Genomic DNA, 27,438 nt, shown 5'->3' with positions numbered 1-27,438 from the left:
TGATATTGTAGCTTTGGACCTATAACACGGCTAGGATTGACAATAATAGTGTCCAGTCTGAAAATTCTAAACACGATAATTTATTCACTGTATCTCAACATATTAGAGTCTAATAAAATCGAACTATCCTAATATCTCAGTACTATATGAAGATAAACATCATACGCCACATAATTCCAAACAGTTCACTATAATTGTTTTATTTCCTTATTTCCTCATAAGTCTGTCCTATCTGTAAACTAAATGTGGTAGACAGGCGTTTAGTGTGACAATTATTCTCTATGAAGAATAGCGAAATCGAATATGCAGATAAATTGATGATATACTGCTAGATTGTTTAAGACTGAAAATAAATTAATAGAAGTTATTACGGATTCAATCACATATTATTTAAAATCGAAGTGCGATATATACCAATCTCGAGATTCCAAATTTTAGAAAAATAAGGGCTTTATTGAATCTTATACAAAGATTAACTACACACAGCTCTACTCTAGCCGAATACTACTACTAAAAACTTCAAGAACGAACTAACAGAATAATCTAAAGTTGCATGCTTCTATACTTTTCGTAGCATTCGCAGCTACATTCTGCATGGCAACCTTATACCTTATATTTCACATAGTTAAATTATTCTTAGTAAAGACTATTCTACTGCGGACCATCATTAATCCAATATGGATACGACTACAGTACTTACGTAGACATTATTCACACCAGCCAAAGTACAATGAATTAACCATATCCTAATGCATGATTTACAGTTCTATTTTTACCTATAGCCTTATTAGTAGCTCAACACCTTACTGTATATAATCATCTTTACTCTAGCATAGAGTCTATACCACTATAATCTATAGTTATGGATACCAAATATCTCCTAGGATAAATTAACTATTGACTAAACCGCTAGCTTGATGTTAATTAAAGCCTTGAAGAGAGTTTGTACTGATCGTAATTTTTTCTTTTATAAACCTGATTGAACTGATTAGATTGCATAAATCAATTCCACCAATATAAGAAAATTTTGATTTTACCATCATCAGTGACATCTAGTATCTCAAAAGTACGTGATTAATTGCTAGAGAATATGGTAACAAGATGAAATATTTTAATAATGTCGTAATTTGAATTTAATTAAGGATGTTTTCGTCCGATTTTGTTATTGACCTCCTTGTTTAATAAAATATATACCGGTATTGAATTAGGCGTACCTTAGCCGTTTGCATCATTTATGAAATGATAGTGATTCTGTTTTTTTATAAGATTTCTATCGTTCAAGATTTCCAGTTATTACTAGAGCTAGTAAATAAATAACTTAATTTAGTAATCTAATTCTTATTTTGTGCGTATTCATAAACAAACTAACTACTTTCTAATGTCGAATAGCTAATAGAATGGCTTATCTTAATTAATCTATTTCGAACAAATGCATTAATTTAAACAGAATAAAGTAAGGTTTCTTACTTTACAGTGAGGGCCTTGTATATCTTTATTGAGTAGTGTAAATGAATAAGTAATAATTGTATGATTTATTCCCGCAATCTAGTATCCAGTTTTAATCATGTTATAGCGTAATTTGGCTATATTTCTTTATTTGATCAAGATAGATATGAAATTTAAGAATAAATGTTATTTTTTAGAACTGTCTGAAGGTAAGACTAACAAGCCAACATGATAATGAAAGTATATTGGCTTGGCTGAGTTGCTACAAGAAGAAGGAAAGGAAATTCTGGGAGAAAGAGAAACAGTTTTATTGTAATATGAAGCTATACAGTTGGAAGTTACATAACATTGCTGAACATAAATGGTTTAGGGAAGGCGAAAAGTGTAATATAGATACCAAAAAACTCAAGATACAACTAGATAAGGAACTGTAGGTCATAGACTATATTTATATCATGTTAAGTATCTCTGTTGAGATTTTATGATCTAATATTGAGTGATAAACTAAATTTCTTGTTTAGATTTAACCTATGCGTCGGTATATTAAATATATATTTCATGAATCAGGAAAGTTTGCTCAAGTCATTCATCTAAAACTATTGTAATATACACTATCGTATCTTTTAGATTAGTATGTTACGCCTTATCTGGCGAAGATATATGTACATTAAAGGACTTCATTTCTTGCCAATCTGAATATTTAACTCCTGAAAGTATTACTCACATTGTTCAAGATATTGAAATTGCCGTCAATTCACTACAATCACATTTAATTATCCATGGTAGTATCAGCACTGACAGCGTATATATTGTTATTTCTAGCAAGGTAAATCATGGATTTTATTTATAATATGTATGCAAGAGCGAATATCAATAGATGACAATATGATTAGTGATATATTACAGTCTATTATTTTTTTATTATCGAACTCATATGCGAATTTATAATTCGATCATAACTACACGAGTATCATTTAATCTTGATCGTAAATTAGTTTAATTGGTAATGTAACATGTTCTAATTTATTACACTAAATGCTATAATTATGTGGAAAATTTAGTTCTTGCCGAGTACAACGTGAATTTTAGTATCGTTTTAAGCTACAATATGAAATACCTACCGTAATATATTAGAGTAATTGTAATACTTTCTTTATTCAGTCATTAATTTCGAATTTGGCCTTGTGCGTCATAAATAGAATTATTCTTGCATCAATATTATATTGGTACTTAACAGAATCATTTTGCAATACATAGGGCAGTACAATGAACTCATCCACTTAAATACCTGAATGTTATGTCACATATAGTGTTGTAGTGCGATCTTGTGACTGTATAAAGTTATAAATTTATTTAAAATCATGAATTATATTGAAAAATTGCTAATGATATTGTTGTACTTGTGTAATTATATGTAAAATATCTAGGGCAAAAGAATTAAAGCATTATTGGGCAAATTTTTAACAGTTGAAGTATTTCATGATGCCATACGATATCCCAGCCAAGTTAATTTACTGATGAATGATCGTAACAGTATCAAGCTATTATGTGAGGAACTGGCCGTATTATGCAAGTTAAAGGCAGATAATAATGTAACAAGTAATGAAAATTTTCAGAATAATGCCAGCCCACCGGTTGATAATAGATGTCAATGGAAAGCAACTCAAGAATGGGTAAGCGATTATTGATGCAGTCACTATTACTGCCATGAAAATGAGATATTGAAATTGCAAATTATTTCAGTATAGCATTTATCGTTTAGTTCATATGCAATAACTACGATGAAATAATTTGATGAGATTGAGTTGAATTAGTTAAATCTAGGGGAATCTGTGATGATGTAATAAATGCGAAATAGAATTCATAAGCTGTAGTACAGTATAGTGGCTAAGCAAGCATGGTCTATAGCGAATAAATATTCAAGATTCTGCATCAACATGTTCTAGATTAATACTTTAGCATATAATGAAGCCAATGCTGTAAATTGCTATTTTTAGCTCTGGTTAATGTCTTATAAATAGGTCAAATGAATAGATTGTCCAATGATATTGCATAAAAATGTTAGAGTTAAATTGATGATAGCGTAATATTTTACTTTAATTTCAGTTACAGAATTACAAACCCATCTATTCGATCATGAACAGAGAAACCGGAATATAGAGATGATGATCGGTATTAGCAAACTTTCTAACGGACTATACCAAAAACTTAATTTTAGTTTACCAACTTTCTTATCGGCGTTGTTTCAAAGTGTGTTACAATTTACTAAAGCCTCACAACTCTATACAAGTATAGACATTCGGTTTATATTATAAACGTAAAGCCTTTGCTATATCCATAGGAAGTAATTGAATGTTTTAAGATGAGCTTAGTACTGAAAAAGTTATTCTTCGACGGTAGCAGGTTATGACTTTACGGCTTGCATGTATCGCTTGAACAATTTTCATGTACTGTGACATATCCCATTCTTTGACCCTTATTCTTAATAATTATTAACTGATTCCATCCTAACTGCAGCTATCTCCTGCGGCTCGAAATATTTACATTCGTTCATATTTTAAGGCGACGGGGAACTTAAAAAAATTTCATTTTAACTTAATAAGGTACATTTACGTATGGATAAGTCAGTTAGAAGTATAATTCTATTGCTATGTATTTAATGCATGAAGGCAAGAACTAATTATGAATAGTACGGTAACCGTATAATTCTCGTTCAGAGATTATGGGATTCAATAATTATAATATCTCTGCATACTCAGCGTTCATTTCTCTTGCCATTCACCACTTTCTACACATACCGAGTTCTAATAATCTGAGGATTTTTCAATCGCTCGATTTTAAAATACTTTATCAATCCGCTGGGCTGCAAACTAAACCTAGTTGTTGCCTTCAAATGATTGTCTAACAATACCTTTATTTATATGAATTACTCATTTCCCATTGACATGAGTCTCATGTTTAATATTATGTTATCTTATAATGATAAGAGTGATTAAAACAGGTTGCTACATGTAATAAGATAGGCTATATCTTAATTCTAATCAAATACCCATAATAAAGTTAGGCAAAAAATTCCTCTTTACGCTCAAATTTAATATATTGTGTTCATCGCATTATGACTACCGTGTCTATAATTGCGTTTCAAACTTTTCACTCTCTCACTTGGTCGTTAGTAGATGCAAAATAAAAACGTAATTGCCTTGAATTATGGTCTTGATACATTGACTTATCCTTACAGATTACTATTATTAACAAGTAATTTTGCCTTGAAGTTATTGAATGCATTTACTTTAATATATCCTATACTAAATTACCCACCCATTATTAGTAATTGTTGCCTGAAATTAATATAAGTATATTGACCTACAGTATGTCCTATAAGATTACCCTTCGTCTAATAGCTCTAATTGTGGTTCGGGTAATAGTAGTGTTTCTTACATACCTTTAAAGGCTTGCGAGCGGATCTAATAAAACCGAAGCAGTAAAATAGGTGACAGACTACTATCTTGATATATCTCTCTCTATTTATACAGAATCGGCTTAGCGTTATTTCCAATATAAATCGTTGAATTTACCATACCAGCTCATCAAACTCTAGAGTATAGGTGTGATGTAACATTATTTTAATATAGCAATCCATTAACCAATCATAGCTGATTATTATGCAAACATTAATATAATCTACAGTCATTTCGTTAATGAGTTAATTCTCACATAATTTCCCTTAGCACCTATCAATAGTGATGTTGACATTTGTTCAACAAGCCTGATTCTGATTAATTAGTCAACAAAAGTTAGTAACTCTATCTTATATATGGGATGTTTACACTACAACTAGATTCTTCATTTCTCTTTGAACAGGTAATTGTTGCCTTGAAATTATTGTCTAATGATACATTTATTTATACACTAGATTACCTATTCCTTGTTGTTGTAAGTCTCGTCCTTAGCATTATTATCATTATATAGTACTGTATAAATGAAGCGAGCGATTAGAATTGATTGCTACCAGTAATAAGGAAGGCTATCTATCTATCTATATGTATATGTATTGAATTGTATTCAACTACCTTAGAATCAAGTTGGGCAAAACTAATTTAAGATAAAAGTTTACTTTTATTGCAATCCATAAGAGAATACCGTATGCTCGATGTACAGCAAGCAAATTGTCAATATTTTATACCGCACTCTATCCAACAAAGTGTTATGCAATTCTTTGATCAATTCATTCCTATTTTATGAACCATAATCCACCATCACTGCATTTGATTTATAGAGACTCGAGCTGTCCTAGTCTACCACTAGCTGGAGTTGTCATTTACGCACTAAGGTATTGAATTTTATTTAATTTAATGATTGCAGTCAACTGCTGTAGGCCGACAGCAAGCGACATGGTCGGCCATTTTGAGTAGCGCTGCGACCCAAGTACTCGAGTGATGTACGTATACAGTAAGAAATCGTGAGGGTAAAACCGTAGAGGAAAGCTCAAAGTAAAGCTCTTTTAACTCCTGTAGTGATGTAGGCATATTTGATTATACGGATAGCTATATTTGATATAGTTAGGTAACTTTGAATAGATCGATATTATCGTGAAGCTAATATTAGATGATTGCTAAACTACTATATTAGAACTAATAGTAGCCAGTTGACTAATTATGGTACAAGATTTATGTAGCTAGAAACATTGTAGTTGTTAAGATCCCCTTCGCAGAAAGGGGCTAGACGTTAATAGAAGAGTAGTGACATCTTAAGGAGAATGATTTCGATAGTAGAAAATAATGATGTACTATTAGAGAGAAGTATTTTGTTTACTGACTCATGTCTGATTGTAGATTTATCAAGTTGTCATAAAATGGATTTAACTAAATGTATATAACATATATAAGAACTGCAGAGATGAGCTGACGAGGGAGAAGAGAGTTCACTTCGCTTTGAGTTCGGAATACTTTCAATTTTAGACTAGATTCTTGTAGTAATCAATTATTGCTCTACTGTTCCTAAAACCTTGTAATAAAAGCCATTAAGAAAAATACCATTTGACTAAGATAGTTATTGTAAAACGCACTTATTACAACTCCGAAATGGAGCATTTCCTGTCAAATGTCCACTATCGGTGTGACATCGGTGGACATCTTAAGACTAATTCATTATATAGCACATAATCATAATGCTGTACCAAAGCACCTCTATGAAGTGTATCGTGGATTCGTACATAGACTACTACTGTAGAATCTAGATTTCTCTGCAAAGTCCATGACCGGGAACCACAAAATGTATTTTTGATCTTTTATCCTTTCTACAACATCAAAAAATGGCTGGACTTTCTGGAAAAAGATATGCATCATTTTCGTAATTCCCGCCATGATTGCTCTACCCAGTCAGACTGTGCTTGATCATATCATACTGGTATAGTATAGCGTACGATACCGTTCATTTGTTTACTACTATTGGCCAGTTGAATTGGAAATTTCCTCTCCTGTACTGGCAATAGGGGACAGCCTGCCTGGACTTAGTTTTACGATCTGTTGCTTACAGTGCATTATACTGTAGATTCTAGTGTAGAATGTACTGTACCCTTCAGTAGATACTGTATTCGCCAACTCGACCAAAGTCAGTCCGGCTGAGGCAGTCAAGTCAACATGGCTACTGCTTACTTGCACTTTCCATGGAGCTGGTAGAAGTGCTGATTTCGGTCATGTAAGTAATTTATGAATATCATTCAAGATTAGCTAATAACAAGAGGTGATCAGAAAGATCGATAGAAGAAAATATTATTGTCAATCAATTATTGACTTCTAGAGTACTAGTGTAAGCTGAAACTAACCCTGCAAGAACAAGAGGGATTCCATTGCTCAGCTAGCAAAATATTATTATGGCGAATACGAATCAAAACATGATCTTGACATCTGCAGCAACAGTCCATAATCAGCGTCGTTGGTCTGCCTCTATCTATCCAGATTTTGCGGTGATATGTTCCTATCTAAAGTTATTCAGTAGTTACTGTAAATTAGCACAGCTACAAATTGAAATATTGGACCGAGGCTTTCTCGCTTTACACAGCGGAAGCAATCAAGGCAAGTGTCAATTCGTGTTGCAAATCAATACATCATTGTCAGGTAAAATCGACATACTACCATACTATAGCGAGCGTCAGTTTGTCATCGTGAGGTCTAGTCTCGTATATTACCTTTTGTACTTTATTGTACTACTTAAATGCATGCCCGATGCTAAGTTAACATCTTCTGGCTACGGTAAGTGCAGGAACATTGTGATCATGTTGATTACGCGAATCTTTGCAACTACAGGTGCACGCAAGGAAAGACTATTTTGTGCCTTAGTAAATTAATTTACTTCGATGTCATATCTTGCACGTTCCACGAATTTCAATACTGTATTTTGCTTTCTAGAGTATGTAGTATAGTTTTGTTTTCCTTATTAAATGCATGCTCAAGGCTAAGTTACCAGCTTCTGGCTACTGTAACTCTACACTGTATAGTGAAGCACGGTGATGCTGCAGGAATGTTGATTGCAGCAGTCTTTGCAACTATGAGAACACACGAGGACTTACTAGTTTGTGCTCTAGTTCCTCCGATGTCGCACCCCACATTCCATTAATCTCGGTCTTCTGCATATTATGTCATGATGTCATGGAGTATTGTGTAATTCATTTCTTAATATGTTTTGATTTCCAAATTTCTCTTATAGCGGATGATGAAGATGCACAATATGCAGTGGATGTTCATGTCAAATTGTTACGAGCAATTGGGATAAACGTTGCCCCTAATGGAAACTCCTGGAAGAATAAGGTCATCGCTGTAAGTAGATTATTGGATATCACCACTTTAATATGCATACTATCTACGTTATATATTTTGCTTGGTTTTATACACTTAATGTCTAATTTTACCCTTCTACAGTACTGTACTATATGACTATGTTTGCATATCCAACCATTCTGCATCCTCTCTAACCAATATTTTGCATACCTTACTTGTAACTTTGCGCCTGCATCAATAGAGAATCACACATTGACGCAATTCGTTAAACCTATTTGTCATCATCACGTATCATTTCTAATTTCAAATGCGGTTAATTTCAATTTGACTAGATAAGCGTGTAGGCAGTTGCACCATCTTTTCAATCTGTAGCATTTGGTGCGATCGTATTCTTGCTGATGTCACAAGAATACTGCAATACATGAATTAGCGCAGTCGATAACGATATCCAACTTACCATGAATTGACCGCGTGTGAGCATTCGTAGTAGATCTGGATCTGTAATAGAACATTGCAACTCGAACTCAGTACAATTCCAGGACGTCGATGGAAGCATGATACTACTACTTAATTTTTCTTAATTGAGGTTACAGTGCTATGCAATTACAGGATGACCATAGTTATAAATCGAATGCAGGATCAACTTTACCTGAAACGCCATAAATAGATTATAATACGTATGATTACGAAGAATATCGGTATTATTAATTTATAATGCGTAAATGAGCTAAGGAAATCATAACCTTTTCAAATAGTTGCAGTTTTATCACGGTTCATTGCTGATGAAAAATTACAACAGCCTTTAGGTACGCACATGTTCATGCAAGTTAAATAGGATTTAGACTGTGCATTCATACATTGATACTATATAGCTATATGAACTGTAATAATGACTCCAATGAATCAAACGATTCGTTGATCTACTAGTGGCGTTAAGAAGACCTGCATTGTAAGAGTAACCATGAGAAGTATAAGTGAAAATTATTTTACTAACTCAGAAGTGAATCATTCACCAGAGCAGCATCCTTTTATTTATTTATTATTGAGGTTGTTTAAGAGGCTTGTTAACCAACATCACTTTAGATTAGCAAACGACGCATAAAGTTAAGCGATTTAGCTTATATACGTCACCACTTTTAGCATACTTAATTAGTTCTTGCGGCTGTTAGTTATATTACTCTGGTAACCTGCACCTGCTCTTTTGCAGCTAGCACGAGAATACGACGGCGAAAAAAAAGTATTATGGGAAATGGAAGAATTTGACTATGATGGATTTTCACTCAAGAGTAAAATTTTTGTGACAAAAGTATGTTACTCGTGCATTGATTATTTGCTATAAGCAGTAAAATTTATTCAGATGCCTTTTTATCCGGGTTTACAACTGTACAAGTAAACATGCTAACAACATGCTATAATAAACGTTATCTAATTAAATATGAACTTTATTTGTACTGTAGGTGCTTTGTGAAGCGCAATTTGACAAAAATCTAAAACTGAAAACGAACATTAGACCATTCCTTGCTAAGGAATTGCGGCAGCAGCCAATAGGCAGAGATCGCTTTGGGTTAGTTTATTGGTACCAGCAGGTAAGGTTTATGCTATCCATTCTCCATGAAATAGATTTTAATTTGTTGTAACTATTAGTATGTTTCTTGTCAAACTATTCTAACAAGAGATACTTCGTATGATACCAATATCTTCACATTCAGTTTACAGATAACAAATTTTGACATCATTACGTGTAAAATTTAAGTAACCTTGCAATGTAATTTGTGCTAAGTTCTTGTAAATTAAATATGCAAGAATGCCTCAGTTTTAACCGTTCCACCATTAATTATTTGTATTATCATGTACAAATAACCTTTCCTTATCGATATTTTGCGTAAAAAATTAGGATGAAGAATGTAATCTTCGATTGTATGCTGTAGAAGAGGATGATGATGATAGTTCCACATGGACAGTGGTTTGCAGGTGAAGTTATCCGAGTGAAGGAGTTTATCAAGTTGGAATAGATATGAAGATTAAATCAGTTTTATTGTATTTTAATACTATAGAAACTACGAGCAATTATGTAGTATCTATGAAATATTATCTGATCGCATACAGTTGAATCCACGCGAAGATGCTCGTAAGTTTGTTAAAAAATCTAGAAAGCGTGCTTCAGATGATTGGGAAAATGATGCGGATGAGCCTTGCACGGCTTGCTTTAGTTGTGCATCACCAGCAACGGTTAGAAATTTTTACTTGAAATAACAGAAACTGTCATTTTCTTGTAAAGTAATTGTATTTGCGGAATCTACCAATAACAGCTAATTATGTTTGGCTTTTAGATTCTTTTGTGTGATTCATGCAATGCTGGATATCATATGAGTTGTCTTCGACCTCCGCTATTTGTAATTCCTGATGGCAACTTTTACTGCCCGTTTTGCGATGAGGTAACTGGATTGTTTATTTTCTGTACAATTACAGATTATGCAGATACTGACAACTTGAAAGTAGGAAATAAAACTATCCCCTACTTTATTGAGGCATCGTTAAAATGTATAAACAAGATATTATACGTTCTTGATATTATAAGATAATGTAAAGGTTAATTGAAGATGGCTAAGCATAGGTTTACTTTGCGGTATTTCTTAATTCAGATCAATCTTGCCAAAAATCTTAAAGATAACATTACAAAGTTAGAATATAAGCAAAGAGCTCTCGAAAGAGCGAGCAGACGGTTAGTAAAACTGCCAATGAAAATTAAGTAATCGTTTACCGTTATATTTAACGTGAGCTTATTTCGCCTTCTTACTAGAATGAAAATGAATGGTCTTGATTATAGCAATATTATCAATGTCAGAAATGGTTTTTCATATAATTGCATTTTTAAATTCGCTTCATGATATGCAATATGTATTGTTACGGCGCTGTAATATCATTTATTATTTCTATAGCTTCAGAATGATGATTCTACTAGTCGCCGATCAAATCGTGCTCGAAAGGAAATAAACTACAATTTCCAAGAATATGACGATCTAATTGATGGTGCTATCGAATGCGGTCAAACACGTAAACGTACAATTGATACAGAATCCAATTCCGAGACGGTAAATAAAGGTATTGACAGTAATATAGTTTCAGCAAATAGCGATATTGAATCAGACAGTAAAGATGAAGAGTATGATACCTCACAAAGCTCTCCAGGCATGGTATCTCAGGAATCTGATTCGAAATTGCTGTGTGAAGAGTCTGATAATCCAGTAAATATCGCCACGAAAGAGGAAATGTCCGATGACTGTCTATTGAATATTTCTCCGTCTATGGTAGTCGATAGCGCATCTCCTTTTGCCCAGCAAACTGTTTCGCAAGACCATGACTATGCCAGCATTCCATCTGTTTCTAGTAATTCAACGGACATCGATGATGGCGATGTCTACACGCCAACAGATCTAGAATGTAATTTATCCAGCGAAAGGTATGCACAGTACTTGGAAATTAAATGATTACAGCAGCGTTTGCAGCATACAATTACTTAGTTGCATCATAATCACGTAATTTTCTCTTTCAATTAGTGACTGAGGAATTTCAGGAAGAGGCTATTGCTTTTTTGAAATGAACCATTGCAATAGTAGGCAAAAATACAAATGTTTTGTTTACATTTAATTATAATTATTGACAGAGGAATTAGTGTATCATATTTGTGCTATAATCGTTACCAAAAACATTTTAATCTTAAAATGATTTTATATATTGAATATTGAATTCCAATACTGCTTTGTCGGTAAATCATCTACGAAAATTTGTATTTCAACTTATATTCTTCGTAATAGTTTACTAATTTAATTTAAACTCTATTGTTACATTGTATTCTATTAATAAATTTTTGCTAATTAGGTTTGGTATGTACAATATATTTCAGATCATCTGTAGACGGTACACTCCTTTTGTAGCATATTTCGATTATAAATGCAGATGTAAAGTTAACAACAAATATAGGTTTAGGCAGCTGTGCGATACATTGTATATTACTTTAATGTTTGATAAACATAAATTACATATTTTATCGTTTGTGTTGATTAATTCAGTCTTTTAGGCTAATCTTACACAAGACTAGACGGTCATGTACAATGTAGTTTAAAAGAGTTTTACTTCTTATAAGTTAAAATTAATTTAACCTTGCAATTGATACTGTACAGCATATTATCATCTTCGCTGAAATCTTAGCTTTGTGATGCAAATAAAATTTTGATATAATATCCTTTAAAGATCACCTGCAAAGACAATCTCCATCGTATTTGCAGATTAATTTTCTATTAGCCGTTATATTGATAAAGGCCGGAAATTGTTGAATGTTAATTTACCTAGTTGGTCAAGCAGCGCCATTAAATTCATATGATATGCTCATATAGCTGCTGCAGATATTTTAATATTATTGTTACGACCACAAGTTGGACGCTTAATAAACTACTTTATAAGACAGTGCAATTTCTAGCTCTATGCTGGCAGCTACTAAACGTCCCTGGTTACTACTTAGAATGTTTTAACGATTCAACGTAATTTAATTAATTCGTTAATTTTTATGGTACAAACTGTTCACAATCGTGAAATAAAAGCATATGAAAACTGACTTAATAAGCTAACTATCTGTGACGGAGTATAGACTCCGTCAATTAATTGTGGCCTTAGCCTTAGTAATTAGTAATTAAGATTTTATTAATTGTTAATGACATTTATTTATTAGTTATGGGACAATTGTAACATTATTAGTAGTCTAATTATACAGTACTTGTTGTAGACTCTGTGCAGAGCAATGTATTTACAGAGGTGATAAATAATATTCACACCATAGTAATTTCTGTTACTTTGTGCTGAGCCTTTGGTTGTTAATTGGCTCTTAATTAGTTCATAACTCATTAGTGTTGTTTACGCCGTCTGCCATACTAAACCATATAGACAGTCGGCTATACAAAAGCTGTATGTTTTAGAGCTGTTTCCCTAAGCTGTGCACCGAGTGCAACCGAGCTAGGGTATATATAAAGCCCAGCACTCTCACTAGCAGATCAGTTGTCGATTGACCGTGGGGTCAGAGTAGTCTTGGATGGCAAGACTACCTTCGTTCAATAAACTATTTTAAAAGCCTAAGACTAGTCTACGCTTAGCCCGTTGGAGCATACTTGGCTGTTGTAGCCTTAGCATTCATATAACTTCAAAGGCCCAGGTCTCCTTGTCGTGGGCTGACTACGACACTATCCTATATCGAAAATATTGAATAAGATTCAGTTATAATTAATTATAAGCCACAAATGATATCATCTTTGCTTTACTACTTGATTTTTTATACTTGCGCCCAACATTCATGGCAAAATAATTATTTTTTGACATCTATTTTGCAAGCTATCGACCTCATTAATCATTCAGCAGAATTAAATAAAACAGCTTACTTTAGTATTTTGACTTACCGAAGTCATTATTGTGAAAATGCAGTCCGAAATTCATTAAATATCCTAGCTAAACATCATTAAATAAATTTAAATCTCTTGTTTATTATTCATTCAATTATCTATAATTATTATAGTTTTTACTATAATTTTAAAATATTCCTATTACAGAATAATCTTATTTATAAGTATGGCACTAGATAAATATTAAAAGACTACAATATGTCACCATTGTTAAAATTCTCTATTTTGAATAAGCTTTTCCTTTAGTAGTTGATGCCACTAGTTAATTTTCGTTTTCATAAATTACTTTGTACTAGACGTATGATCTATGGGCTTTGTGAAAGAAATTGTATTGGATATAACCTTTTGTCTTGTTTGAAATATTTCAATAAATTAAAGCCATTGATAATCCATACATTCACGGACAGTATTAATGACATTAGCAAAAATAAGGCTAGAGTTATCTCTACAGGTATAGAATACTATGCAAAAATGATTTTAATTTGCTTTCTAGTTAGCATATTGGCCGTATTCATATCATTGGCCATTTTCTAATTATATATCTTGATAGTCAGTTTATATTTAGTTGAATACTTTGCTACCAGATTGGCAATTATAAATTAATTAAATTAAAGTATTTAATTACACAATGAAATTCATTGTCTTTCGAATTAACGATTCTGGACTCTTTCTCATACAGAAATTTTGTAAAATTGAAATCTATCTTTAAAATAATATCAATACTATGTAGCTAAGTTAATAAATAAATCACTCTTAATTATAATGGTCGTAAAAATTTGGTAAAAAATAGTTTTGATTCCTGGTGTAAGCACTAATAAAATGCTCTTATCTTTACTTTGATGACTTTATTGACTAAAATTACCCTATACTAAATTAATGACTACAGTAAAACTAGCATGTAGAACGTTCAGGCAATAAATAGGGAAAATATTTTATATTTACTAGTGCTTATTTTTGCGGTTAAATATTCAAAAGATTTATTTTTATAGTGATAAAATTTATTCCAAAAGCATATTTTAGGGTTAAAGTTGTTCATTAGCTTGTAAAGCGTGTAAAAGTATTTTAATTTTGTAACCTGGGACCTAACCTAACTTAATACACTGGCAATACCGTAATAACTCAAGGCAAATGCTATAGAAGTTAAGAAAGATATTTCATCGGCAGAAAATGATTGATAATGAATTCCTTTGAAAATAACCTACTTTACATGATTACAAAATATTTAAATCTGCTATAATTAAGGCAACGACTCTAATATCATTGCTCATTCAGCTAAAATTGTCTTACCTATAAAATAAAATAAATGTTTATGTCACAAAAATGTGCGTGCGATGATTACTGTAAAGTTATGTGCACCACTTCAAAATCAGTGATATTTTAATGTGTATTTCAGGTGATTACAAAAATAGATTGGGATTTAATGAGTCTAATTTGAATGTGTATCTTATATGTTCACTTATTGTAGATGAGTATAGGTTTTAAAAGCCTATACTCATTATTATAGATACGAGCAGATGCCTTCATAACCGATACTAGTTCGATTTACTGTAATGGGTACGAGAAGTAAAACGTATATCAACTATTTGCAAAATTTAATGACGATACAGTTCTTGTATGAGTTACTGAATACGCAATAGGAAAAAAATAATTTTCGATTTGATTAATGAGACCAACAGCTGTGATATTCAAACCCAAGCAATTTCGCTATTGAATTAAAATTTTTATGTGCTCATTGAATTCTTCTCTGAATGGGTATTTAGCTTTATCTGCTCTATGATTAATCGCATGACATCATTGGATGATTAATTCATATTTTCGTAAAGGCTAATTCTGGGCATTGATTTTAATGAGTAATCGTCCTAAAGCGCTGTAAATGGCTACTTCAATCTTCAAGTCGTTGTTCGCTGTAATTATTAGCTGCTTTGGTGTAATAATAATAAATATATTCGTATATCATATTTTATCAGGTTTGCCTCGAAACACCTGGATTAATTCACTATGAATAATTATTTCGTGAAAGAATTCTATTTTCTTAGTTTAATTGGATGCGGTACTGTCTTTGTAACTAGTGCAATTTGCTAAAATTTCCCGATATCATTATACTATTTGACGAGATAGAAAACAAGTATTTTAGTTTGAAAAGTTGGATCCTTAGAATAAAAGGGATTACCGTAACCTTAACTAGTTATCGAAGAAACTAATTAGTGAAATATATTAAAATTGTTGGAAGCTGCTATAGTTAATGCGAATGTTCAAAAGTAGCTGAGTATAGCAGAGGGACAGTAAAATTAAACGATGTACTGTTATAACACTGATATGATCGATGAATCGCAAATCTTAAACTTATGGTTATTTGCATCAAATAAAGACTTCATCTTTATGATATATATCATTTCATTATGAAGTTACTATGGCATCAATTTTCTTGAAATTAAAGTTAATTGCGTGTTTAATTAGTAAATAGTACGCGCGATTGCTAAAAGTATTATTTGGTAACTATGGTTTTTCTGTCTCTAAATAATAACCTTACAATCAGAAATTAAGTTTCAACCAGCAAGCAACTAGTTTAAAGTCAGTTTAGATTCTTCTACGAAGCATTGCAGCTGATGAAGTTTTATTAGGCTATCTTATCATTTTATGACTAGCTTTGGATTTTGAAAGCAATATAAGGTGATATCAAATTATGTGCTGTGAAGCGGTGCAGATTTAATGGAAAAGTTGAAATTTAAAAGAACTGTGACTATTGCTCTTTAATTACCAACTTTGGATAATTAAAATATAAGGTAATACCAAATAAAATCATAAAGTAGATGTGAAGCAGTGCGGGTCTGTAGGAAAAGTTGAAACGCAAAACAACCGCTATTATTGTTCTTTAGTTCTTGCACGCACATATTCTATAATATTATTCCCATCAATTTCGTATGGAGAAAGTGTAAGAAACTTAAACGATCCTGAAATCAAGGAAGGAATTTTATGCGATGCTACGTTCATGTTATAGCAATGGCTGCTGATTCACTGACTCACAATAGTAAGAATGACCTAGGTTTAGACATAATTCTTTATCCTCATTAATATTGCTATTACATATTTTACAGTATATTAATAAGTCCGCATAGCTTTATCAACATGGCTTCGAAACAGTCATGGGTTGAAATTTCGGGAAGTCGGCTAATTTGCTAAGCTATATTTTCAATATCGGAACAAAACCGTGATAAATAATTAATGATAAATTACTTAAAATACCGTAGTTATTTGTATCTGTATATTACTTTGCGAAATATATAAAATATTAGTATATAGGCTACGATAAGTGTCCTTTGAGATTGAAGATTTCATTTAGCTTTGATTTTGCCATTCGTTTGTGATACATTGGCTTTAGACTAGCTTAAGTTATATTACCAGTCAATAATATTTATTTTTTACTAATTAAATAAGTTAGCTCAGTTGATCGAATATAATTTTTATACTTAGTTTCTAATATCTCAATATGTAGAAGGGATCACTTTTTGGCTTAGCCTTAATGGAGATAAATTGAAGTGAAATAGCAGTCATTGGTAGCGTTGATTCTTAAACACATTACATGAAGTCATTTAAAAAGTATTCCAGCTACAGCTGACGGTTGTGTAAAATTTGGTAATAATTTACAATGACGGAATTCTCTTTCTCTACAGCACTTTTAGTTATCATGTATAGACGTCAATTACTCTAAATTTCTAGGTTTCTTTTGGCTATGAGAATTTAATTGTTAATCTTTTGCAATTCTGATCTCACAACAAGGTGATTTTTTCTCTTGCTAGGTATTATACAATGATATAAATTACTATTGCACAGCAATTGCTAAATTAAACATCGACATGCGGAATTATAATCAAACTGTATATTTAAAATACAATTCTCTTCGTATTATATCTTGGAGTTTGGGTATATTTGGTGTTTTAGGTAATATATTTGTTATATTATCATTGTTGCTATCTAGCCGACAACGAAAGGGCTTACAATTGCAAAGAAATAAAAGATTTAATACCCTTAGCATTCGAAATAGCCCTGCGCTGTTAGTATTATTACACTTAGCCCTAGCAGATTTAGGCAGCAGTATTTACTTTAGTATCATGAATAGTGGAGACCTAATATCCCTCCTCAGAGCAAATTACGTTTCTAACGGTACCTTGAACAGTAGTAAGGCTATTAATCGAAACCTGTATTTAAGTCCTCACCTAGGCAATATTACTGCCTTAGAAGACACATGGATCATCAATCATCTATGCTCTGCTGCTCGGTTTTTTAGCCAAATTGGATTAGGTTGTGCTAATATGTTTACCCTTTTCATTACGATTCGACGCTATCTGGCTATTTATCATCCAATTCATGGTCAAAAATTTAATATGAATGCCACAAAATTATTCATTTGTTTCGGTTGGTTAGTAAGCTTAATTCTTTCATTAACTATCACTATTGGCTCCGATTTTATGATGAAATGGATCCTTCAGCAGACTAACTTCATATTTCAATACAATATTATTGTGCATTTATGCCAGCCGGTAACAGTAGGCTTCATTTTATACTTGTCAGCTTTTGAAGTTTTTATGAATACTGCATCCTGCATTGCAAGTATCATTTTATATATTAAAATTAGCTGCAGATTGCGAAAAAGTCTTCGAAGACATACGTCAGAACTTGTTTATAAAACACAACATCGAATTAATGTTATGCTGGCTTGCATAGTTCTCACTAATGCTGTTGTTTATCTTCCCATTACCTTTCTTTTAGTTTGTGCCCTATTTCAAACATTTAACTTTGAGTCGCTTTCTCTATATTGGCCAATTGCGACATTATTATCCTACTCTAACTGTGTAATTGACCCATTTATTTTTATTTTTTTGCGTATTACAAATATTTCTCAACGTTCACTGAGAAATTTGCAAAAGATTCGGCCTGTTTCTAATCGACCACAGGTACCAGCTAATAATGTTACGTAAAATTCTGTTGAAATATCCAAAGTTAGAAATTACTAGGACGTTGTATAAAAATAATTTTCAATTAAATTAGAGCTGATATATGAATAATGCAGTGGTTATTGCAGTAAAAAATTTATTTGTATATCTTCGTACTTTAATATATTTCGAGATGTGAAGCAAAACTATTAAACGTGACTTATAAGTGTGGAAGACAATTTTATGAATTGTCTAGTATCCTCATAATAAATCATGATATTTACTATTAGTCGTACGTACAATGTATTATTGTACGTCATTAGAATTGGACATTGGTCTGGAACATAGCTTATATTATTCTATTGACTTAAAATTGCTCTATTTAGCGTAGTCTACGATGGCTTATAGGTAATACAAAGGATTTCAATGTGTGTGCTTAGCAATTGATTTATCTATTCGATTTACTGGCAGAGATTTACTTGTTATAAGGTTGATAGTGTAGTTAGATACATGTATTAAAAGAGCATACGATGTAGAATCTGTGATTTTCAAATATATTGCTTTCATTTCTTTTAATATCATAATCGCTATATTCTGATTCTTTTTATTAACATTTCTATTTCACTACTGCTATAAGAGTATTTATGTACTATACTTTAAAATAAACCTTTTAAACATCATAATCTGATAGAAAGATATCCCTTGCATCGTTATACAGCCAATCTGCCATCTTCAATTGTAAACTTAGACAACTTAACAACATATTAGCAGCTACAACTTTACCTTTATACTAATGCATCCTTGAGCGTTAACAAATGGTCTAAAATGATAATTTAGGAAATTAATAGGCGCTAGCATTAGGATCAAGATACTTAAATGCAGATAAGCAGGCACTGCCATATTTATTATTAGCTCATCTAATTGTAATTCCCCGTATACAAATTAGAAGTCACATTTGAACTGCTCGAGCAGCTGAATTTCGGATTTGATGCATTATATTGGCCGAAAGCTACTACGTTTGTAATTATGGCAGGACTTTTTCAATCTTAAATCACGTTTGAGATACTTAAGAAACATTAATACATATAAAAATTTTTGATTACTCTGCTATTCTGCACCGTCGCTATAAAAATAGCCGCGTACAATTAAATAATGGACGGCTACTGTAATAGCCTTACTGCTACTACATTGAGTTCGTAAATTAATGATCTTAGACCGACTTGGATTCTTAATTGTGTCGAAACGCCTTATCCTCAAGCATACTTCACCGTTTCATCATCAGTCACGGCCCACTAACATACTTTAATTTATGCAAACCAATACTGCTGCATAAGTAAAGAAGTCAAATTACCGAAAATTTCATTTAATGACAAAATGCTATTTGAAAATTTGTCACGATAATAAGTTAACCTTTTGTTTAGATCAGCATTAAAGTTGCAGGAAAGTCATCAAATTACTAGAACTAGGCAAATTCTTGATGCCATTCCGGATTTAGCTAGCCAGAATTAAGACCAATCGACTCCCCAGCAATCAAAATTGTTATTCATTAGCAAAATTCTTTAATAGATGGATAATTCCATGTAGCTAATGATGAAGATTCAATCAACATCCAGGTAGATCTAGGATTAGACTCAAAATCATAGTACGGGGTAATTGATTAACATCTTTTTTGCTAGAAGGTATAAATTTAGGTTTAATTGGTAAGAAATGAAAGATGGACAAAATTTTAATTTAGAGACCTGAGGCGAAATGCCATTTATCAGGTGCATAAATGCAATATTAACTTACTGTAAGTAGCGTTGACAGTATTATGTCTAGTAATAAAGCGATAAAATATAAATTCGACACTGTTGCAATACGTTTATTTTCATTGCTCATATTACTAAACCAATTTTCGAATAGGTTTATTCTTTTGTGTATAGCTTTCAAGCCTGAATACAATGCGAATTAAGTTTTCGTTTAAATTTCACTGTAGGCAGTTTTAACTTATTCTAAAACTGAATTCGTAATTTGAAAAACATAATAGTAAATTACTTCTCACTTTGGGTGACACCGAATGATATTTAATTGATGCACATGTTTGAATATGACCCATCGGTTCATTTTTAGTGTATACGCGTACATTACGTTCAAATGGATTGTTATTTAGCAATGCTTTGCAAAATGTGCCGGTAATATCCATTATTGATCTAATTGTAAGTAAGATTGAACACAAAGTGACAATTATTTACCTTACGAGAAACGCTAAGAATAATTCTAGTTAATTAAAAGAACGATATTCTACTTTAGCATTTTTCATAAAAGCAACTGCCGTGGATAGTTTAGTAGTTTTATTTTCAAAAGATGCCTAAGCATTACTCCTAATTTATTCGTTGAGCCGTCACATTATAGTAGGAGGTAAGAATTAGTTTCTAATTTCATCATTCCAAGATCTAATAGCAATAATTTCCAACAAAATAGTGCCTACCAGAGTTTTATATTATTATTATAAAGAAATAAGCACGTTAAAAACTGGCCTTCGTTACTACATATTATATGACTGATTAAGTTCCTAGATCAATAAATTTGTAATACAATCATTCGGTAACAGAGGGTCTTTCGAATACATTAGGATGATAAGAACAGATCTGTAATGATTATCAGTTACATATTTGGCTTATTCGTAGACGGACTATCTGGATAATAGTTACTAGTTCATCGCCGCTAAGTTCTAAAATTTAAAATCTGTGCGATTAGAATTTCTGGAAGTAATATTCTGTAATGACTGCCACATATACTGTAAGTAATTTGTTTATTTAAGCAATCTTATTATTTTTAACTTCATTAACGTCATAATGAATAAATTATTGCTTTTATTAATCATTGCATTGTACACTGCCTGTGCTTAAACTTCTTAAAATGGACTTTAATTAAAAATTTTTAATTTGTGAGCTGATATAACGTCACTGCTAAAGCTGCTTTATCAAACGCGTTTGCTAAATTGATACTTATCAGCAGATAGTCAGTTTAATCGGTGCTCATTATTTTATTCTTGGAAAAATTAAAAATTTTTTATTTAGTTAGTGATACGCACATAGCATAGTAATCACTTTTATTAAGATTTAGAAATTTTAACCATAAAACAAAATACTACGCACTAAATTCTAAAAGAAGTTACGGCCAGTTTCAGGAAAAATATATTAAAAAGCCACCACCGGCAGTTATTATATACGAAAATATTACTTTAACTCATTCAAATAAAGAAAGCTTATAATGCTATTTCGCAAAGTTGTTGTAAAACTATTTGCACTAGCGAAAGTTATGCTTGTAGAAAAGTTACTGACTTTATGTTAGTACGTACAACATGAGCTCAAAGTGCCTGATTTGGTTATTAGAACAGTATTGCAGACGTTGCTAGCTACGCGATTACAGTTCCTCCAAACCACCAATTTGTAGTTGATGTAGAATTTGTACTACATCTAAATTTTGGATTAACAGTTCGGTATCGGCCAAAAGCTTCTTCATTATTTATAGTTTCAGGTATTTTCAATCTTGAACAACTCTGTGTCGCTCTCGAGACATCAATAAAAGTGTGATAGTTTGACCTACCGTAATAAACTGAAACCGAACATTTGCGACATGAATAGCCTCGTACATTAAAGTAATCGAGGGATATACAACCAAAAGAATTAGATATGGCAAACATATTATAACGGCAAGTTGCAACGCGGAAATAGTCACGATGATCAATTAAACCTCCATCTATACCAGCATTAAAATTACAGGTGGCTCGAACATAATCGGAGCCAGGTGTTTGGTAGATTGATAGCATTTTAGATTTTGAAAGTCGGTATTCAGCCCAATTGACTGTACAAACATCAGATTCTTCGTCATAGTAAAAATTTTTTTGATATTTAGATGTCTTTGCCTTAGCTAAAGAAAGAGACTCGACCAATGTCCAAGCAAAACCTTTATCAGACTCAAAATCGCAGTAAGTCATGAAGGGTTTATTCGTGCTATCAAATAGTACGTAATAGCCGTTGCGCTGAGCTACTAATTCTTTGGCTTGAAGGCATGATCTAGGTCTTATTGGCTAAAAAAGGTATGGAAACAGATTTAGTCCATTATTGTACCTAAGCGGATTCTATAACAACGTATAAAGGAGTTTAAGCAATTTCAGCTTACCGTCAATTGCACAAATGGTACTAGAACAGATAAAATGGCTATAGAGAACCAAATCGACATATTTTCAGCTCTTTATTTAAACTTTTTAATGGCTTTAATAGATACCAAATACAGTACTTAATAGTTATGATCTTGCGCTCAAAGTTTAGGCAATATTTTAACTATTAGTTACAAATAGCTAGGAACTATTTTAATTCGTGTATCACTTAGAAGCCTTTATATAATATTAAATTGGCAATAAGTAACCACTGGAGGTGGAAAGCCATGCTGAGAAGTATGGTAACTACCCTTGCTAAGCTAAATAGATCATATAATATTCTTCATTATCCTGTAATGTTTCAGACAATAACATTTGTCGATGGCATCATTGTCTATAAGTTGTTTTCTTTATCAGCATGACAGAGAATTGTTTCTTGCGTTGATATTTAATCATCATATTTTCCAAGCATACCTGATATTTGAAAGATTCTTTGCATTCTATATCATGGAAATAGCTGCATACTCATAGGTGATATTAAGAGTCAGATTAGCTTTATAATGAAAAATTACTAATACTACCGGTATTGTAGGACATAAGTCAGTCTTGAATTAATGCTTAAATTTTATCGCGAAAATCTTTTAAATCATTATATAGCGATCTATGGCAAAAAATAAAACTATAGCTGCGCTAGATTAATTATAACCGCATGTGATACTTTTCCAGATTTTACTGTTCAAGCGTGTGAAAGTATCATAAAATTCTCTTTAGTAAAGTGAGGGACAAGTTTGGATATGGTAGTAATTTATTTTATCGATTGAAATTTTTCGGTATTAAAATAGTCATACCTAGTCGTATATAAATTTTCGTTATAAAATACGCTGGATATTAAGCGAAATCTTGTGTAGTTTTGTATCCATCTCGTATTTCCACAGTGATTACCTCTTATATCAAAGGCTATTTTAAGAAAAATACCTATATACTCACAAGATAAATAAATGAGATCCAAACAAAGAATATTTAGAAAAAGAGTTTGCACTGCGTGTAATGAATTCCTAGTGTACAAATGCTAAAGCACCCAGACTGTCTCAATACCTTATATTTTTTCCTGACTAAGAACGTTTCTGGTGAGTTCGTTTATTAGTTATTAAGAATTCTCCAAAGACCTTGATTTCCTAAGCGTATTGATATAGTTAAAGAGAATATTTCTATAAAATTTTCATAATTATTTCGTTAAGGATTGATCTATACTTTAATTCTCCACCGAATTAGTCATCAAAGCATTTATCTATTTATTCATCGGTCATAGATCCATTGCATGCCAGTGGTGGTTTATTAATCACGTATGCTTACATAAAGTTTATTTTTTCAAGAGAAATTTATTACGTATCAAAGACATAACTTGCCATTAGCAATATTATCACACTTCGTACCATATTCAGTCTAGTAAATATGGTACAGGCACTCGGATATATTGTTGATTCATAATTTGAAATAATACGAGTATAATAAGCATTACATCATAACTTTTAAAATTGTGATAGTTTAATGAATAATTAAATACAAATTTTGGCATTTAACAACACGACTGAGTTCAATATTCTGGAATATACGGTATTTATCTATTCTATAAATAGAAAGCTATGCCAGGTACTAAGTAAGGATGTATACTAGCGCAATACTCACTGTTTTTAAATGTAGCCATGTGAAATTATTAGGAGACTAGTCATACTATCCCCTGCTGATATCGTATCCAGTAACTATTTTATTATTTAATCCAATAACAACTGATAATTAACAGATACTTTAACCACTTTGTCTACTGCAAACCGGGCTAAACTTCCGTATTCATCGAGATTAAACCTCATCATTACTGAATTGCAAGTAGTACAAGCTAAGAAATCATACTGAATTCAGATCTTAAAAGTAACGCTTATCTGCTGTACATGCTGTGTATAGCTTCAATAAATTGAAACATTTCAATTAAGAGCTAATGAATCTTTTATTTTATTACAAGACGTAAGTAGCGGCCAAAACATCATTCAGCATCTATCTATCTATCTCGATCATGCTGGTGAATAAATAATTTAATAGCTATTGATCTCATTTGAGTAGTTTAAACGAACAATGTACTACTAGCACAGTATAAGATTTTACCCAAGCAACAAAATGTGGTAAGGGAGGAGCCAATTTGATACCCGCTATGATATTTGATAGGTAGTAATTAAATAAAGAATTCTAAATAGCCTCGATGAAATAGTTCTAGCAACTACAAATAATTGCTTAATATTGTCTTTAAATTTGGACCGAGATTATAATAGACTAAATTACCAAATTGAAATTGATCACGAACTGATTTACAATAGTCTTTACGATGAAATCGATTCAGCTACCGGTTTTCATTTTATTCGGTCTGGTACAGTCAGTAATACTGACAGTAAGTTTAAAAATTCATTTTTTCTTTTGTCAAATATGACATTTGTTACAAATTTTATAAATTAACATTTTATCAATTTTCAATTCTATCAGCCGATCAAACCTAAATCATGTCTACATGCAAGGGAATTAGCAGCTCAACGAAATGGATACTATGTCCTATTTGATAGCACAAATAAACCTTTTGCAACATACTGTGATTTTGAATCAGATTCAGGTTTTGCTTGGACGCTAATTGAGTCTCTTTCCTTAGCTAAAGCAAAAACGTCCAATTATCGAAAAAACTTTGCATACGATGCAGAATCTGAAGATTGTGGAGTTAACTGGTCTGATTTCCGACTTTCCAAATCCAGAATGCTATCCATCAAGAATAATCCTGGCACCAATTATCTACGCGCTACGTGTAATTTAATGCCGAAGTAGATAAAGGTTTAACGGATCATCGCGACTATCTGAGGGTTGCACTTTGCCGATACAATATGTTTGGCACATCTTCTGGCTACACTTGTGCTACCGTCGATTTCTTTAATATTCAAGGTTTTTCATGTCGGCAATGTAGTATTCCTATTTATTATGGTAACAATAAGTTTCATACGTTTATTGATGTTTCACGAGCAACACAGGCTTGCTCACGGTTGAGAATTCCTGACACTATAGCTAATGAGGAGGCATTCGGTCGATATCAAACTGAAAATCCTAGATTTAGGTGTACTAATAGCTCAACAGCTACTACAAATTGGTGGATCGGCGGAACTGTAATTGGATAAGTTGTTGGCAAACAGGATAAATTGCCATACTATTTTAATTAAGGGCATAAAATCGGTATTTATACTATATTGAAATATTAGACTTATTCAGGTTTACTATGATTTAAATGGATAGAAGTTCAGTAATTGGTCCATAAATTTCTAGTAGTCATAAGCTATAGATGTTCTAACTTTTCACGCATTACTTTTTAATGATGTCATCGCTCATACATTTAGTAAGAAAGTTATCGTCTATTATTTTATCTCTAGTTAGTTTCACATATTTAATTTTGGCTTCTGGTAAGAAGTTTCGATTAACTTTTCTGATTCATCTAGGCTATACCATAAAGTACGGATTTCAACGAGTATCGTACTACAGCATATTGCAATCCCGATAAGCGATGTAAAAATGACTATAGTCAAAAGATACTTTCACAGTGTTTGTATAGCCTTATTTTAATCTAGAATAATCAAGGAGGCTGAGGTATGAAATTTAATTTTAGAAGATCAATTGTAAGTGTAGTAATCTTAATTACGACAAATACAATTAGTAGAAAGATATGCAAATTAGTAAGCTATAACGTGGAACAGTGATGAATTTATTCTGCACGTGCAAAATACCGCATTATTGCATTAAATTACAATGGCAACTTAATAAATAAACATTTCGAAAAGGCCACTTCTATTGCAAATCTGTTCTGCACAGTACCATGTTTATGTGTACAATTTAGCCACGATGATTATTCCTTTTGACCAGGTACCTAATTATAATTTTCTCCTATAAGTATTAGTGTCGATTCTAGCTTTGCTGATGTTTTCGTAGATGTACGAAATCACTATCAAATTCTTTTAGTTTAATGAGTCTTATACGGCACTACCTAGATAGAATGTGTTTCAAATTGCTAATTATTGGAACTGTGAAGATTTAGAAACTACAGCATTATTTTTACTTTAGACACCTAACAGGCTCAATTTAAACTGCACGGTACTGTTTAATGTACTGTAGCTGCTAATTACTGTACCCTTTTTGGATGTTAATCGTTGCCTTGCACTTTTACTCTTAAACGTCTTTGATATAATTAATTAACTATATGTATTTTAGATCATACGAACAGCTCTATGCTCATTTTACTTTAAGTGAAATATCCTCGTACACCAATATTAAATCTCGGTTGGTAATTAAGTCAAATATGATTTATTTATTAAATTACTCAGCAGATACATGCACCAACTTCTTAGTAGCTCATCAAGGTGCAAACATTATTCATCCGCGTAGTTATGATTAAAATGCGACAGAAATTTTAGTTATCGTAGAACAGCTCTATGCTCCGTTTACTTTAAGTGAAATATTCTCGTACACCAATATTAAATCTCGGTTGGTAATTAAGTCAAATATGATCTATTTATTAAATTACTCAGCAGATACATGCACCAACTTCTTAGTAGCTCATCAAGGTGCAAACATTATTCATCCGCGTAGTTATGATTAAAATGCGATAGAAATTTTAGTTATCG

The 27,438-nt window shown here is 32.0% G+C and overlaps 2 protein-coding genes across 2 annotated transcripts; one reads left to right on the top strand and one right to left on the bottom strand.

Moving 5' to 3' along the window:
- Positions 1-7,318: 7,318 nt before the first annotated feature.
- TRIADDRAFT_51258 (uncharacterized protein) lies at positions 7,319-12,431 on the top strand (the record flags this gene model as incomplete). Its single annotated transcript, XM_002108369.1, has 11 exons — positions 7,319-7,562; positions 8,152-8,261; positions 9,430-9,528; positions 9,680-9,808; positions 10,117-10,193; positions 10,277-10,451; positions 10,553-10,657; positions 10,865-10,944; positions 11,023-11,062; positions 11,162-11,682; positions 12,404-12,431. 11 exons carry the CDS (start codon positions 7,319-7,321, stop codon positions 12,429-12,431), a joined length of 1,608 nt encoding a protein of 535 aa, XP_002108405.1.
- Positions 12,432-21,997: 9,566 nt separating this feature from the next.
- On the bottom strand, positions 21,998-22,824 carry TRIADDRAFT_51257 (uncharacterized protein; the record flags this gene model as incomplete). The annotated part of the gene is made up of 2 exons (XM_002107554.1): positions 21,998-22,672; positions 22,765-22,824. The coding sequence occupies 2 exons, from the start codon at positions 22,822-22,824 to the stop codon at positions 21,998-22,000; spliced, it is 735 nt and encodes a 244-aa protein (XP_002107590.1).
- Between the last annotated feature and the right edge of the window lie 4,614 nt (positions 22,825-27,438).

The sequence above is a fragment of the Trichoplax adhaerens genome, genomic scaffold (genome assembly GCF_000150275.1).
Source record: "Trichoplax adhaerens TRIADscaffold_1 genomic scaffold, whole genome shotgun sequence".
Lineage (NCBI taxonomy): Eukaryota > Metazoa > Placozoa > Uniplacotomia > Trichoplacea > Trichoplacidae > Trichoplax > Trichoplax adhaerens.
The sequence above is the reverse complement of the archived record's forward strand: the minus strand, read 5'-3'. Positions and strand labels throughout refer to the sequence as shown.